Source organism: Neolamprologus brichardi, chromosome 4, assembly GCF_056152115.1.
Source record: "Neolamprologus brichardi isolate AB-2024 chromosome 4, ASM5615211v1, whole genome shotgun sequence".
In the NCBI taxonomy this organism is placed as follows: Eukaryota; Metazoa; Chordata; class Actinopteri; order Cichliformes; family Cichlidae; genus Neolamprologus; species Neolamprologus brichardi.
This window is the reverse complement of record NC_142107.1, coordinates 23,814,491-23,828,716: the sequence shown is the minus strand read 5'-3', so window position 1 is coordinate 23,828,716 and position 14,226 is coordinate 23,814,491. Positions and strand designations below refer to the sequence as shown.

At 38.9% G+C, this 14,226-nt stretch overlaps 2 protein-coding genes across 2 annotated transcripts; both read left to right on the top strand.

Moving 5' to 3' along the window:
- Positions 1-5,859: 5,859 nt before the first annotated feature.
- On the top strand, positions 5,860-8,218 carry LOC102791510 (uncharacterized). The gene has a single exon (XM_006810961.2). The coding sequence runs from the start codon at positions 6,146-6,148 to the stop codon at positions 7,457-7,459; it is 1,314 nt and encodes a 437-aa protein (XP_006811024.2). The 5' UTR covers positions 5,860-6,145; the 3' UTR covers positions 7,460-8,218.
- Positions 8,219-9,267: 1,049 nt separating this feature from the next.
- On the top strand, positions 9,268-11,481 carry LOC148103043 (uncharacterized). Its single transcript, XM_087840100.1, has one exon. It carries the CDS (start codon positions 9,554-9,556, stop codon positions 10,865-10,867), a length of 1,314 nt encoding a protein of 437 aa, XP_087696226.1. The 5' UTR covers positions 9,268-9,553; the 3' UTR covers positions 10,868-11,481.
- The last annotated feature ends 2,745 nt before the right edge of the window (positions 11,482-14,226 follow it).

Below are 14,226 nucleotides of genomic sequence, written 5' to 3'. Positions count from 1 at the left end.
TTCATTGCATTTCTGTGTGTGTGTGTGTGGTAGAAGTATTGGTTTTTGTACTCTGTATCGGCAAGTACTCAGATCCAAGTATCGGTATCGTATCGGTTTGAAAAAATTGGTATCGTTGCATCCCTAATACTTGTATGTATTTTGGGTTTCTGTTCTTCCACCTCCTGTTTCATTTTGCAGTCCCAGCTTCTCATTCATTCCTTTACTTCCCCTGTTTGTTTCCTCTGGTTTTCTGCAACACCACTAGCAATAAGACAACCCCTCACCCCAGCATATACACTCCCCCGCTTCTCTTTGTGCTTTTGCTGGATTGCTTTGTTTTTCCCTGACAGTTCCTACACTGTATGCCTCCTGATTTCTTTTGATTCCAGTTCAGCTGTCTTCTTACTCTCCACATGTCTCTATCGACTCTCCTCCCGTTTGACCTTTTTGATTGTTCTTTAAACTTTGCCCTTTGCCTGGAGCTTGTTAATGCTGTTCGCTGAGACGAGTGGAAACCTGTACATGACTCCAAACGTGCCAGTTAAGGTTTAGATTTTGGACTGTGAAGTTTGCTGCCATGCATTTGATTTCTGTGAACCGTCACAGACAGAGCTAACTAGTCTCCCACGCCTCCTTTGGGCTCTGTTCTTTAACTTTGGCCGTTTGAGGGCTTTTTCACCTGGCAGAGTGGGGTTTGAATCCCATGTGAAACCAATAAAAGAGCTGTGCTGGTGCATATGCTCATGTTTTCTCTGAGGGCTGCAGACGACGGCTCTATTTACAGATTCTGGCAGTTTTTGTTTAGATTTCTGACGCCTGCAGGTTTAATAATAAGAATGCATATGAACATAGAGAGCACTTTGTGTACTATAAGAGACAAAAACAGTTGTATTTTTGCCCTGTGATGATCCTAATGTTGAATAAAAAGCTCTGAAATACTGATCAGCGAGCGAACGCCATTCCTTTGATCCGGACCTTTCTGCACCGTTGCATATTTCGTGCGTCCATTAGCCTGATTTACTGCACACTCTGACCTCATGTCAGCAGCTCACCCTGGCTTCGTCCCCTGGGAAGCGCACAGTTAATAATGTTCATGGAGTGTATCCTGATGAAGTGTCTCCACTCCATTATCACAGCTGTCCCGATAAGGTAAATTTCTCTTTGTTCCCTTCCTGATGGCTGTCGAAGTTTGTCAGTCACGTGTCACGTAATCCATCAGTAAGGTCATTAAGAAAAGTAATAAATATGGTAATGTGAAATTAACCACCAAGTCATCATCGGTGAAAAACCGAACCCGACCCCGAGCCTGTATCTTGGAGACGTGACCAAAATTGCCTTTAAAAACCAGAAAAGGAAATTTTCTCATGCTGGAATTATTATTTTCTTTGTTCTCTGTTTGTCTAAATCACATATTCAGATTGTCAGAGTTAATGTTAGGGTCAGGGTCCTTTCGATGGTGAATTAGACCTCAGAGGGTTAATATGGTTTGCGTAATTTCAGCGTGCAGTATAAACATATTTATTAAGATCAGAACATATCTTAAGACTGAAGCTGTGAGTGTTTTCACTGTCACGATCTTGTGATGAAGGAGTGAGGGATTACTATTGCAAAAACGGTAATTAGATTACCGTTACTTTCCCGTAAGCACGCTGCGTTACTGTGTTACTAAAACTGTGGGGGTTTTTTGCGAGAATGTGTCATGACAGTGACATAAGCGAGTGCGACGTTGGTGACAACAGCTGTGTGCAGATCAACAATGGATCATATATCGAGTGCAGAGAGAGTATGAGCGTGCAGCGTTTAAAGCGTGGAAGTACTGACCTTACTTTGAGTTTGATTCCATAAAAAGTGACAAAAACATTAGTGTCCGTTGTGCGTGGGAAGAAAACTTCTTTTTACACCGAAAAAACCCCTAAACTTCCAAACAAGCACCGAGTAGCTACGACGTAATGGGAAACTCACAGAGAAACTCGCGGATTCTTCCACTGACCGCAGCACACCTGCACCAGGGTAACCCTCCGCCTACCCCACTCCTGCTTTACAGGTGAAAATAGAGCAACAGGACCGCTAGTCTTTGACTTTATTTATTTTCTGCTGTGTTTTACTTGCATCTAAAGAAAGACTGAGTGTAAACACACACAAAAAAATATTTTATTTTATGTGCTGGAATGTGCAGAAAATAGGTTTAAATGTTAAACAAATTTCTTCCAGTCAGAGAATGTTGCAGATAATTAAATTTTTGCTTGATGCATAAAGTTAAAAGATTAAAACTAATAAAACAAGTTTTAAAAAGAGACTTTTCCATTTGATTACATTTTGTATGATGATTATGCAGAAAAAGTAGAATTGGGCTGAAAGATCTATCACTTTATCACCTATTCAGGTTGTAAATCGTGTTTTTAAAAAGTAACTAAGTAATTAATAACTTTTGAAAATAAGTAATCAGTAAAGTAACGGGATTACTTTTTGGGGGAAGTAATCAGTAATTACTGATTACTTTTTTTCAAGTAACTTGACCAACACTGATAGGAACAGTGTGGAGCATGCTCACCTTAAAGCGCCCATCATCTTATCCTTTTTATTATAATAAAGACCTCGATTTAAAACACAATCATCATTTTCTATTAAATTAAATTTGAACTCATGAACTAATCAGTAAGGTGTTTACTGACAGGCAGCTGGGGGCTGTTATCTATGAGCTCCTGTTACAGAGAAGTTTCAGACACTCCTGCAGGGACTTCACTTTCCTGAGCTTTGCAGACTTTTTGTAGTGTTTGCTCTCATTCTAACCTTTATTAACATTTTTGGATTACCTAAGCTTTATTAGTATTAGTAACTCCTCTTCATGCACGAGGGAGTTTGTGTTTCCACAGTTAAGTCATCCTGTGTTTGTCTGATACACCTGCAGTGCAGCACCAACTGTTTGCACCTTGGAGCTCAGTTGCATCATTTCTCTTTGAATACTTTCATATTATGAGGTGATGATTACCAGGCATCTTTTAAAGGTGACACATCTGACTTCCCCGCATTGATACCTTGGGAGGTGTGATGTGGTTAGATAAAAGCTCAGATATCTTTTTTTTTTTTATGTACCGTTTCTGTTATTTTGTCCACCCCCCCACGCTCTGTGGCTTTGTGTTTCCATCCACAGAGCTGTCATGCAGTGGAAGGGGAGTTCAAGGATTCATCAAACAAACAGCAGGCCTGAGGTCTCTGCAGAAACTGGCTCAGCTGGTCAGCTCGGGTCCACACATCACGGCTAAGCTAATGAGAAGGGCCTGGATGGGTCGTGTGTGTGTGTGTGTGTGTGTGTGTGTGTGTGTGTGTGTGTGAGAAGCCTGGCCATCTTCCAGCTCTTACACATCCAGGTGGTTTGATTAAACACATCACTAACACATTGTCTGTGGGTTGATCAGAAGGGTCTGGGAGGAAAACCGTGAAGGGTAAAGTAGATGCAGTAGAAACAAGCAAAGCTGAACCAAAACAGTGTGACCGACATTCTCTACTTTATTGTGGACTCTTTTCCTTTACGGATGCAAAACTAGAAACTAAAAAATGACTTTTTCTTTGCCGTCTTCTCGGCTCTGGTGTCTCGTGAGCTTGTTAAAGTGCCGTTTGTGTCCCAGCAGAACTCATTTGGTCATTACGCACCATCAGATCTGATCTGATCTCTCAATAAGTTTCAACCGTTATGGCCTTCGTTACTTCCTCCTCTCTTTCATTGTGACAAATCCTTTGAGTGTTTGTTCTTTGTGCTAATTCAAGCTGAGAGATAACACCTCAGGTTGCTCCTCCTGCTCCTCCGTCGTGCCTCCTGACCACCGCTGTGCCTGACCGGATCAGTACCGGTGGCATTAGTCTCAGGATTATCAGCCAAGACCTTGTTTGGCCCTTTGTCTGTTGTGATTGAATCTGCATTTTTTTCAGTTGCTGCTTTATTTGATTTTCACTGCTTTTTCCAGACCGTTCTGACTCCCGAGGCGTAACATGCCGACGTTTTGTCACGTCCCGGGGCGTTCCTGAGGAAGGCGAAAGGAGACCTTCGGCGTTCTTATGGTACGCGGCGGGTTATGGCCGAAATCCAGTGCAATGACGCTCGCGCGGTAATAGACGTTCCAGCCCTGTATTCCAGCCCTAAACCTAACCTTATCCCTAGCCCTAACCATAACCTTTTTCCTGAGCTTAACCAGGACTTTAATGATGTTAAATAACACGTTTCTAAGTGATTTGAAGAAAAAGAGCAAACATGTGTAGATTGAGTCCATACGGTTCTCATATTTCCTCATTTTTCCGAAGTCGTCATTTAGGAACGTGGTGGGTAGCCGAAAACGTAATATGTTGACGATTTGTCACCTAGCGTAAAATGTTACGATTTGGGAGTGAGAACGTGTTGACTTTTTCATACTTTTACATTTAACCAACTAAACTATTTTGATTTTTGGTTAGAATTCAGAAACTATTGTGGTTTGTGTTGAAATAAGCCTCCTTCATCAGTAACCCGTCTCATTGAGAGCTTCAGCTCAGTCACATGCTCCACTTGTCATGTTCCTGGGTCTGTTGACCCAACGTTTTAAGTTTTAGTTTATTTGGATGTTGTTTATGTTTAAGTTCATTAGATTAGCAAAGTTCATTTGGTTATTAGACTCCTTGTGTTTTCTTCCCCTGTATTTACGTTTCCCTCACCCTTTGTGTTTCATGCTGCGTGTCTTATGTTATCAAGTTTGTATTATCATGGCTGTCTCATGTTTCCTGTTTTATTTTGAAGGAGTCGTGTGTTCTTTGTTCGTTGTATTTAGTTTCACTTCCCTTGTCCTGTCATTAGGCTCCTCCATGTGTTCCCACTTCCCCGAATCACCTCCTGTGTATTTAAGTCCTCTGTTTTCAGTGTGTCATGGTCAGGTCGTCTGTTGGCCATGCCATGCTTCCAAGTTTCTTGTCTAGGTTTTTCTTATTGTTTGTTTAGATTTCCCAGTTTAGGTTTGTGTTAATTTTGCATCTGCGTTTTGATTCCTTTTGTCAACCCCTACAGTCTGCCCTCGCCAGACTGTGACACCCTTCTTGTTATACCCTTTAGATGAATACAGAGTTTTTTAATTAAATACATATTCTTTAAATAATGTTAATAGATAATAATCTTATCTGATTTATTATGAGAATGTAATGCCTGATCATTTGCACCCACACCATCAAAAATGGGGGCAAAAGGGAGGAGATCACGTTTAATCGATTATAACACGAGGTCAGAAATATAAAGTGCTGACATGAGTAGTGTCCACAGAAACCTCTGAATCTCAGCTAAAAGCTCATGTAAACCATGTCTACAAACACCAAACAAAGCAAAGACACCAGACAGTTAAAAGAGCAGTTACGTCACCATGAATCTGTGGACAGGTAATATCCATATCTTGATTTATGATTTTCTGGAGTTAAATGGGAACCAAAGCATATTTTCAAAGGTGTTATATGCTATAAAATAGTTTTAAAAATTAGGTGAGGGAAATAAAAAATCTATTTTTCTATGTTTGAGTCACAGTAACTTTGACATAGTAACATCTGCAGTAATCTTTACAGCTCTGATGACATCTCACCAGTGTTAGCTTTATTTTGACACCAAGACTGTTTACACAGAGTTTGTAATTGCAGAGAAATACATTTATTTTGGTCATTTCATTTTCGAGCAGGAAGCTCACCCTTCTTGTTATACCCTTTAGATGAACAGAGAGTTTTTTAATTAAATACATATTCTTTAAATAATGTTCCCTTTTATAAAAAGTAGGATAATTAAAAAAACTAAACATTTATTATAGCTCTGTCACGTAGAAAAAAACTGTCTTTTTTCTGTGGTCTGTTATATAACATTAGGGGTGTTCGTGGCAATGAACTTTTTAATCGACTAAGCGGGTCAAGTAAGAAACACTTAAATATTAAGTTAAATTTGAAAACTGTTTAAAAAAAAATATATCCCCATTCCACATTCCAAAATGTCATGTGACAATCTGATTGGCTTAGGAGTGATGATGTCACAAGGATCTTTGATCCTTTGAAGTTTTTCCTTAAGTAGGGGTGAGAAACAGCAATTTTTAGTTCGTTTGTTTGCAGCCTTCAAACGTTCACTACAGAAAAATTTGGAAACCTCTCAGAGTCATCGGATACAAACGCCAACATGTATCCAAGATTACGGCAACCAAGACAAAAAGATTACGCCGCCTCTCCTTCAACGCGTGGCCGGCCAATTTCTCCAAATGGCCTCTTATCCGTCCAAAGGGCATTACAGGAGAGTAGGAATGAAAACAACCATCTCCAGAACAAAATTCAACAAATTGAAGAAGAAAAACTTCACCTGGAGAAGAAGTGCTTACAAATGGAAGCACAAAACAAACACCTGGAAGAAACACTACAGCGCCAGCCCGACATCAACATTATTAATGAGGGCTGGGGGATCAAGTTTGCTCAAGCTAGAGAGCAGATTGTATTCCTCATCAAAGAAAACAAGAAAAAGAGCGCTGAAGTTAAAGAAATGTCCGAGCAGCTTCAAGGCAGGAAAGCGACGATTGATAAGATAGAGTGGGATCTCCAATACATGGACCAAAAGAATCACCTGCTCCAAAGAAAGCTTGATGAAGCTGAAGAAAAAAATAAAGAAGTCCTCCAACAGAAGGAAGAACAGGACACAAAGCAAAAAGACCTGCAGCGCGAACTCCAAGACATGCAGGAAAAGTACAGAATGGTGAAGGTAAGGTTGGATCAAACACTGTGCCAAAATAAAGACCTCCTTCAAGAGAAAGAGCAACAGCAACAAAGACTGACAGAAGAAAAGTGCATTATCAAGGACTTTGAGAGTAAAAATCAAAAAATGCAAGAATTCTGTAATGAACTGAAGGTCAAAACAAGTGAGCTGGAGGGAGAAAAGGAAACACTGGAAAAACGATGCTCACATATGCAGAAAAGGATCGATCAAATGGCGAAAAACAACTCAGAGCTCATTAAGGGGATATTGTTGGAATTCAACAACTTGAAGCGGGAAAACACAGAAATGCAGGCGCAAAAGCAAAAGCAAGACAAAACGCATGAAGACCTGCAGTGTACGCTCCACGACATCCAGAAAAGAAATGAGCAGCTAGAACGCATGTACAAAGAAGATCAAGTGAGAAATGCAGACCTGCAGAAGGCAAAGCTAACACAGGAGGCAACATCCAAAGACCTCAAAGAAAAGCTTGAAGAAACACAAGCTACATTAGAACAGGTGGAACAAACATGCAAGAAACTTGAGAAGCAAAACACCGAAACCATCGATGAGTTGAGAACCCTCATCTTGGAGAAAAAGGCCCTCGTGGAAAAGTCCATGAAAAAGAAGAAAAAATTCTTCAGCTTGTTCCAGAAGAGGGACAATACTGCTTCTTCAACTGATGTAGCCTCGTCTTGCTCCACCTCTGTTCACCCCCCCAACCAGTCCTGGCAGTTGACTGCCCCCTCCTGAGCCTGGTTCTGCCGGAGGTTTCTGCCCGTTTAAAGGCAGTTTTTCCTCCCCACTGTCGCCTAGTGCTTGCTCAGAGGGGATTGTTGGGGTTTTCTCTCCTCTACCTTGTTTCTTTATTTACTTGTTAACTTTTTTGCTCTTACTTCATTTTACCTCGTTTCTTTATTTACTTGTTAACTTTTTGCTCTTACTTCATTTTACCTCGTTTCTTTATTTACTTGTTAACTTTTTTGCTCTTACTTCATTTTACCTCGTTTCTTTATTTACTTGTTAACTTTTTGCTCTTACTTCATTTTACCTCGTTTCTTTATTTACTTGTTAACTTTTTGCTCTTACTTCATTTTACCTCGTTTCTTTATTTACTTGTTAACTTTTTTGCTCTTACTTCATTTTACCTCGTTTCTTTATTTACTTGTTAACTTTTTGCTCTTACTTCATTTTACCTCGTTTCTTTATTTACTTGTTAACCTTTTTGCTCTTACTTCATTTTACCTCGTTTCTTTATTTACTTGTTAACTTTTTTGCTCTTACTTCATTTTACCTCGTTTCTTTATTTACTTGTTAACTTTTTTGCTCTTACTTCATTTTACCTCGTTTCTTTCTTTACTTGTTAACTTTTTTGCTCTTACTTCATTTTACCTGGTTTCTTTCTTTACTTGTTAACTTTTTGCTCTTACTTCATTTCACCTTGTTTCTTTCTTTACTTGCTTGTTTAACTTTTTGTTCAACTTATCTAACAAAATAAACCAGTTGAATTTATCCTTTGAGTATTGTTCATCTAATCTTTACAGAGTTTTTCCAAAACACTTTCATTTTCTTCTTGAAACCTCATGAACGGTGAACTAAAAACTCTGGAACATGGTTTGAAACACTGAAATTGTTTCAGCTGAAACTGGCAAAGTCATACGTGCATGTGTGTGTGTCACAGGTGACACGGTGTCGCTAGTCCAGTCATCATGTTTAGGCTCATTCACTCCAGAATTATTTAGGCCAAATCTTTAAAACTGTGTCATTGCAACACACTTTTCAATCACACAAATGCAGGATTAATTATTTGCAGTATCTGATCTGATTTATTATGAGAATGTAATGCCTGATCATTTGCACCCACACCATCAAAAATGGGGGCAAAAGGGAGGAGATCACGTTTAATCGATTATAACACGAGGTCAGAAATATAAAGTGCTGACATGAGTAGTGTCCAGAGAAACCTCTGAATCTCAGCTAAAAGCTCATGTAAACCATGTCTACAAACACCAAACAAAGCAAAGACACCAGACAGTTAAAAGAGCAGTTACGTCACCATGAATCTGTGGACAGGTAATATCCATATCTTGATTTATGATTTTCTGGAGTTAAATGGGAACCAAAGCATATTTTCAAAGGTGTTATATGCTATAAAATACTTTTAAAAATTAGGTAAGGGGAAATAAAAAAAACTATTTTTCTATGTTTGAGTCACAGTAACTTTGACATAGTAACATCTGCAGTAATCTTTACAGCTCTGATGACATCTCACCAGTGTTAGCTTTATTTTGACACCAAGACTGTTTACACAGAGTTTGTAATTGCAGAGAAATACATTTATTTTGGTCATTTCATTTTCGAGCAGGAAGCTCACCCTTCTTGTTATACCCTTTAGATGAACAGAGAGTTTTTTAATTAAATACATATTCTTTAAATAATGTTCCCTTTTATAAAAAGTAGGATAATTAAAAAAACTAAACATTTATTATAGCTCTGTCACGTAGAAAAAAACTGTCTTTTTTCTGTGGTCTGTTATATAACATTAGGGGTGTTCGTGGCAATGAACTTTTTAATCGACTAAGCGGGTCAAGTAAGAAACACTTAAATATTAAGTTAAATTTGAAAACTGTTTAAAAAAAAATATATCCCCATTCCACATTCCAAAATGTCATGTGACAATCTGATTGGCTTAGGAGTGATGATGTCACAAGGATCTTTGATCCTTTGAAGTTTTTCCTTAAGTAGGGGTGAGAAACAGCAATTTTTAGTTCGTTTGTTTGCAGCCTTCAAACGTTCACTACAGAAAAATTTGGAAACCTCTCAGAGTCATCGGATACAAACGCCAACATGTATCCAAGATTACGGCAACCAAGACAAAAAGATTACGCCGCCTCTCCTTCAACGCGTGGCCGGCCAATTTCTCCAAATGGCCTCTTATCCATCCAAAGGGCGTTACAGGAGAGTAGGAATGAAAACAACCATCTCCAGAACAAAATTCAACAAATTGAAGAAGAAAAACTTCACCTGGAGAAGAAGTGCTTACAAATGGAAGCACAAAACAAACACCTGGAAGAAACACTACAGCGCCAGCCCGACATCAACATTATTAATGAGGGCTGGGGGATCAAGTTTGCTCAAGCTAGAGAGCAGATTGTATTCCTCATCAAAGAAAACAAGAAAAAGAGCGCTGAAGTTAAAGAAATGTCCGAGCAGCTTCAAGGCAGGAAAGCGACGATTGATAAGATAGAGTGGGATCTCCAATACATGGACCAAAAGAATCACCTGCTCCAAAGAAAGCTTGATGAAGCTGAAGAAAAAAATAAAGAAGTCCTCCAACAGAAGGAAGAACAGGACACAAAGCAAAAAGACCTGCAGCGCGAACTCCAAGACATGCAGGAAAAGTACAGAATGGTGAAGGTAAGGTTGGATCAAACACTGTGCCAAAATAAAGACCTCCTTCAAGAGAAAGAGCAACAGCAACAAAGACTGACAGAAGAAAAGTGCATTATCAAGGACTTTGAGAGTAAAAATCAAAAAATGCAAGAATTCTGTAATGAACTGAAGGTCAAAACAAGTGAGCTGGAGGGAGAAAAGGAAACACTGGAAAAACGATGCTCACATATGCAGAAAAGGATCGATCAAATGGCGAAAAACAACTCAGAGCTCATTAAGGGGATATTGTTGGAATTCAACAACTTGAAGCGGGAAAACACAGAAATGCAGGCGCAAAAGCAAAAGCAAGACAAAACGCATGAAGACCTGCAGTGTACGCTCCACGACATCCAGAAAAGAAATGAGCAGCTAGAACGCATGTACAAAGAAGATCAAGTGAGAAATGCAGACCTGCAGAAGGCAAAGCTAACACAGGAGGCAACATCCAAAGACCTCAAAGAAAAGCTTGAAGAAACACAAGCTACATTAGAACAGGTGGAACAAACATGCAAGAAACTTGAGAAGCAAAACACCGAAACCATCGATGAGTTGAGAACCCTCATCTTGGAGAAAAAGGCCCTCGTGGAAAAGTCCATGAAAAAGAAGAAAAAATTCTTCAGCTTGTTCCAGAAGAGGGACAATACTGCTTCTTCAACTGATGTAGCCTCGTCTTGCTCCACCTCTGTTCACCCCCCCAACCAGTCCTGGCAGTTGACTGCCCCCTCCTGAGCCTGGTTCTGCCGGAGGTTTCTGCCCGTTTAAAGGCAGTTTTTCCTCCCCACTGTCGCCTAGTGCTTGCTCAGAGGGGATTGTTGGGGTTTTCTCTCCTCTACCTTGTTTCTTTATTTACTTGTTAACTTTTTTGCTCTTACTTCATTTTACCTCGTTTCTTTATTTACTTGTTAACTTTTTGCTCTTACTTCATTTTACCTCGTTTCTTTATTTACTTGTTAACTTTTTTGCTCTTACTTCATTTTACCTCGTTTCTTTATTTACTTGTTAACTTTTTGCTCTTACTTCATTTTACCTCGTTTCTTTATTTACTTGTTAACTTTTTTGCTCTTACTTCATTTTACCTCGTTTCTTTATTTACTTGTTAACTTTTTTGCTCTTACTTCATTTTACCTCGTTTCTTTATTTACTTGTTAACTTTTTTGCTCTTACTTCATTTTACCTCGTTTCTTTCTTTACTTGTTAACTTTTTTGCTCTTACTTCATTTTACCTGGTTTCTTTCTTTACTTGTTAACTTTTTGCTCTTACTTCATTTCACCTTGTTTCTTTCTTTACTTGCTTGTTTAACTTTTTGTTCAACTTATCTAACAAAATAAACCAGTTGAATTTATCCTTTGAGTATTGTTCATCTAATCTTTACAGAGTTTTTCCAAAACACTTTCATTTTCTTCTTGAAACCTCATGAACGGTGAACTAAAAACTCTGGAACATGGTTTGAAACACTGAAATTGTTTCAGCTGAAACTGGCAAAGTCATACGTGCATGTGTGTGTGTCACAGGTGACACGGTGTCGCTAGTCCAGTCATCATGTTTAGGCTCATTCACTCCAGAATTATTTAGGCCAAATCTTTAAAACGGTGTCATTGCACACACTTTTCAATCACACAAATGCAGGATTAATTATTTGCAGTATCTGATCTGATTTATTATGAGAATGTAATGCCTGATCATTTGCACCCATACCATCAAAAATGGGGGCAAAAGGGAGGAGATCACGTTTAATCGATTATAACACGAGGTCAGAAATATAAAGTGCTGACATGAGTAGTGTCCACAGAAACCTCTGAATCTCAGCTAAAAGCTCATGTAAACCATGTCTACAAACACCAAACAAAGCAAAGACACCAGACAGTTAAAAGGGCAGTTACGTCACCATGAATCTGTGGACAGGTAATATCCATATCTTGATTTATGATTTTCTGGAGTTAAATGGGAACCAAAGCATATTTTCAAAGGTGTTATATGCTATAAAATACTTTTAAAAATTAGGTGAGGGAAATAAAAAATCTATTTTTCTATGTTTGAGTCACAGTAACTTTGACATAGTAACATCTGCAGTAATCTTTACAGCTCTGATGACATCTCACCAGTGTTAGCTTTATTTTGACACCAAGACTGTTTACACAGAGTTTGTAATTGCAGAGAAATACATTTATTTTGGTCATTTCATTTTCGAGCAGGAAGCTCACCCTTCTTGTTATACCCTTTAGATGAACAGAGAGTTTTTTAATTAAATACATATTCTTTAAATAATGTTCCCTTTTATAAAAAGTAGGATAATTTAAAAAACTAAACATTTATTATGTCTTTTTTCTGTGGTCTGTTATATAACATTAGGGGTGTTCGTGGCAATTAACTTTTTAATCGACTAAGCAGGTCAAGTAAGAAACACTTAAATATTAAGTTAAATTTGAAAACTGTTTAAAAAAAAAAATATCCCCATTCCACATTCCAAAATGTCATGTGACAATCTGATTGGCTTAGGAGTGATGATGTCACAAGGATCTTTGATCCTTTGAAGTTTTTCCTTAAGTAGGGGTGAGAAACAGCAATTTTTAGTTCGTTTGTTTGCAGCCTTCAAACGTTCACTACAGAAAAATTTGGAAACCTCTCAGAGTCATCGGATACAAACGCCAACATGTATCCAAGATGAGTGGGTGAAGCACAGCTTCAACATATCTGCTTGTTTCTGGTTTAAAGTGTCCACGAGGTCAGCTAGCCTGGCACTTATTCAGTGCTGTGGTTATGAGCAGAGATTATGATTGGCCTCTGGGCCACAAAGGAAACATATTTTTCTTCGTTTTAAACCTTTTAATAGGTCATTTTTCTAAAAGCTCTAAAACTTTATTGTTGTTGTTTTTAATCCTCTAATTTTTCTGTCTGGCGACCATTAAAATTACAGCGAAGCCTATCTGCTAGGCTACACTGTTTGGGTTAATGAGGTTTGGCCTTAACTGCTTTGAGGTGTTGCTGATATAGCAGCCAAGTGGACTTGCTTCTGGAAAGACTTTGATTAAGAGTGCAGACTATTCTCAGAGCGATCCTTTCCCTCTGTTGGATTGCAGGCAGACGGGACGCTTCGGTGACTCATTATATCTATAAAAGGACAGAGCTAGCTGGTTAGCATGCAAACCTAAGATACATTTATTATTTCAATGCGTAGATGTCTTTGCCTGTCATGCCGTTGGAGTCTGCTAATATATTTTGTTATTTGTTCAATGTTTTAAATGGAAAAAATTTTTTTTGCACCTTTATTTGGTTCATCCTTCATGCAAATAACCAAATGGAGTCACAGTGTGAAATTAATTGCTCGCTGATAGGACATCAGCACAGTGCCCGAGGCCTTTAGTCAACTTTTCTCTCACTGTGGATGCACATCAGCAGCTCAGATGTACCTGCGACTGTCTAATTTCAATATTTCCAATATGCAGAGGGAATCAAGAGTGAAATCGTATTCATAAACAATCCCCTGACACTAGATGTAATCTTGTCCAGTACTTATGTGATAAAAATTGGGAAATAAATCGTCTCGCGCGGCTCGTCTTTGTACACCCACCTTCTATGAGTTCATACATTTTAAATGGGAGTGAGAGGCAATGAATTTGTCACCAATTAAAGCACAGATCACAGAATTACTCAGTAATTACCGGCTCAGCTGAATGAATGCTGGCCAGTTCAAATACGTGCCTGTAGAGATTTACATTAAAGTTCCACCGAATGAGTTTACTCAGCCGAGACTCGATTCTCACACTTATTAAGTGCTTATGGCATTAATCTGTCTTTGTCCAATCAGAAGTCACGTTTCTATACGATACCGAGCCACAGTGAAAAGCACTCATCAGTCAGTGATATCAGTGAACGGCTCCCATTAGTGAGCACGCCATGCTGAGACGGAGCTATGCGGAGCATTTAACCCAGAAACCACTTTCAAATATAATCAAAGCTTTTCTTTGGATACGCAGGAAACACATTATGGGGATATCTGCTGAAAATGAGGAATGGAAATCAGGGGATCCTGCAGCTTATTACTAAACTGCACGTCCTAATCGCACAACACGAGGCTGCCTGTCTGTCA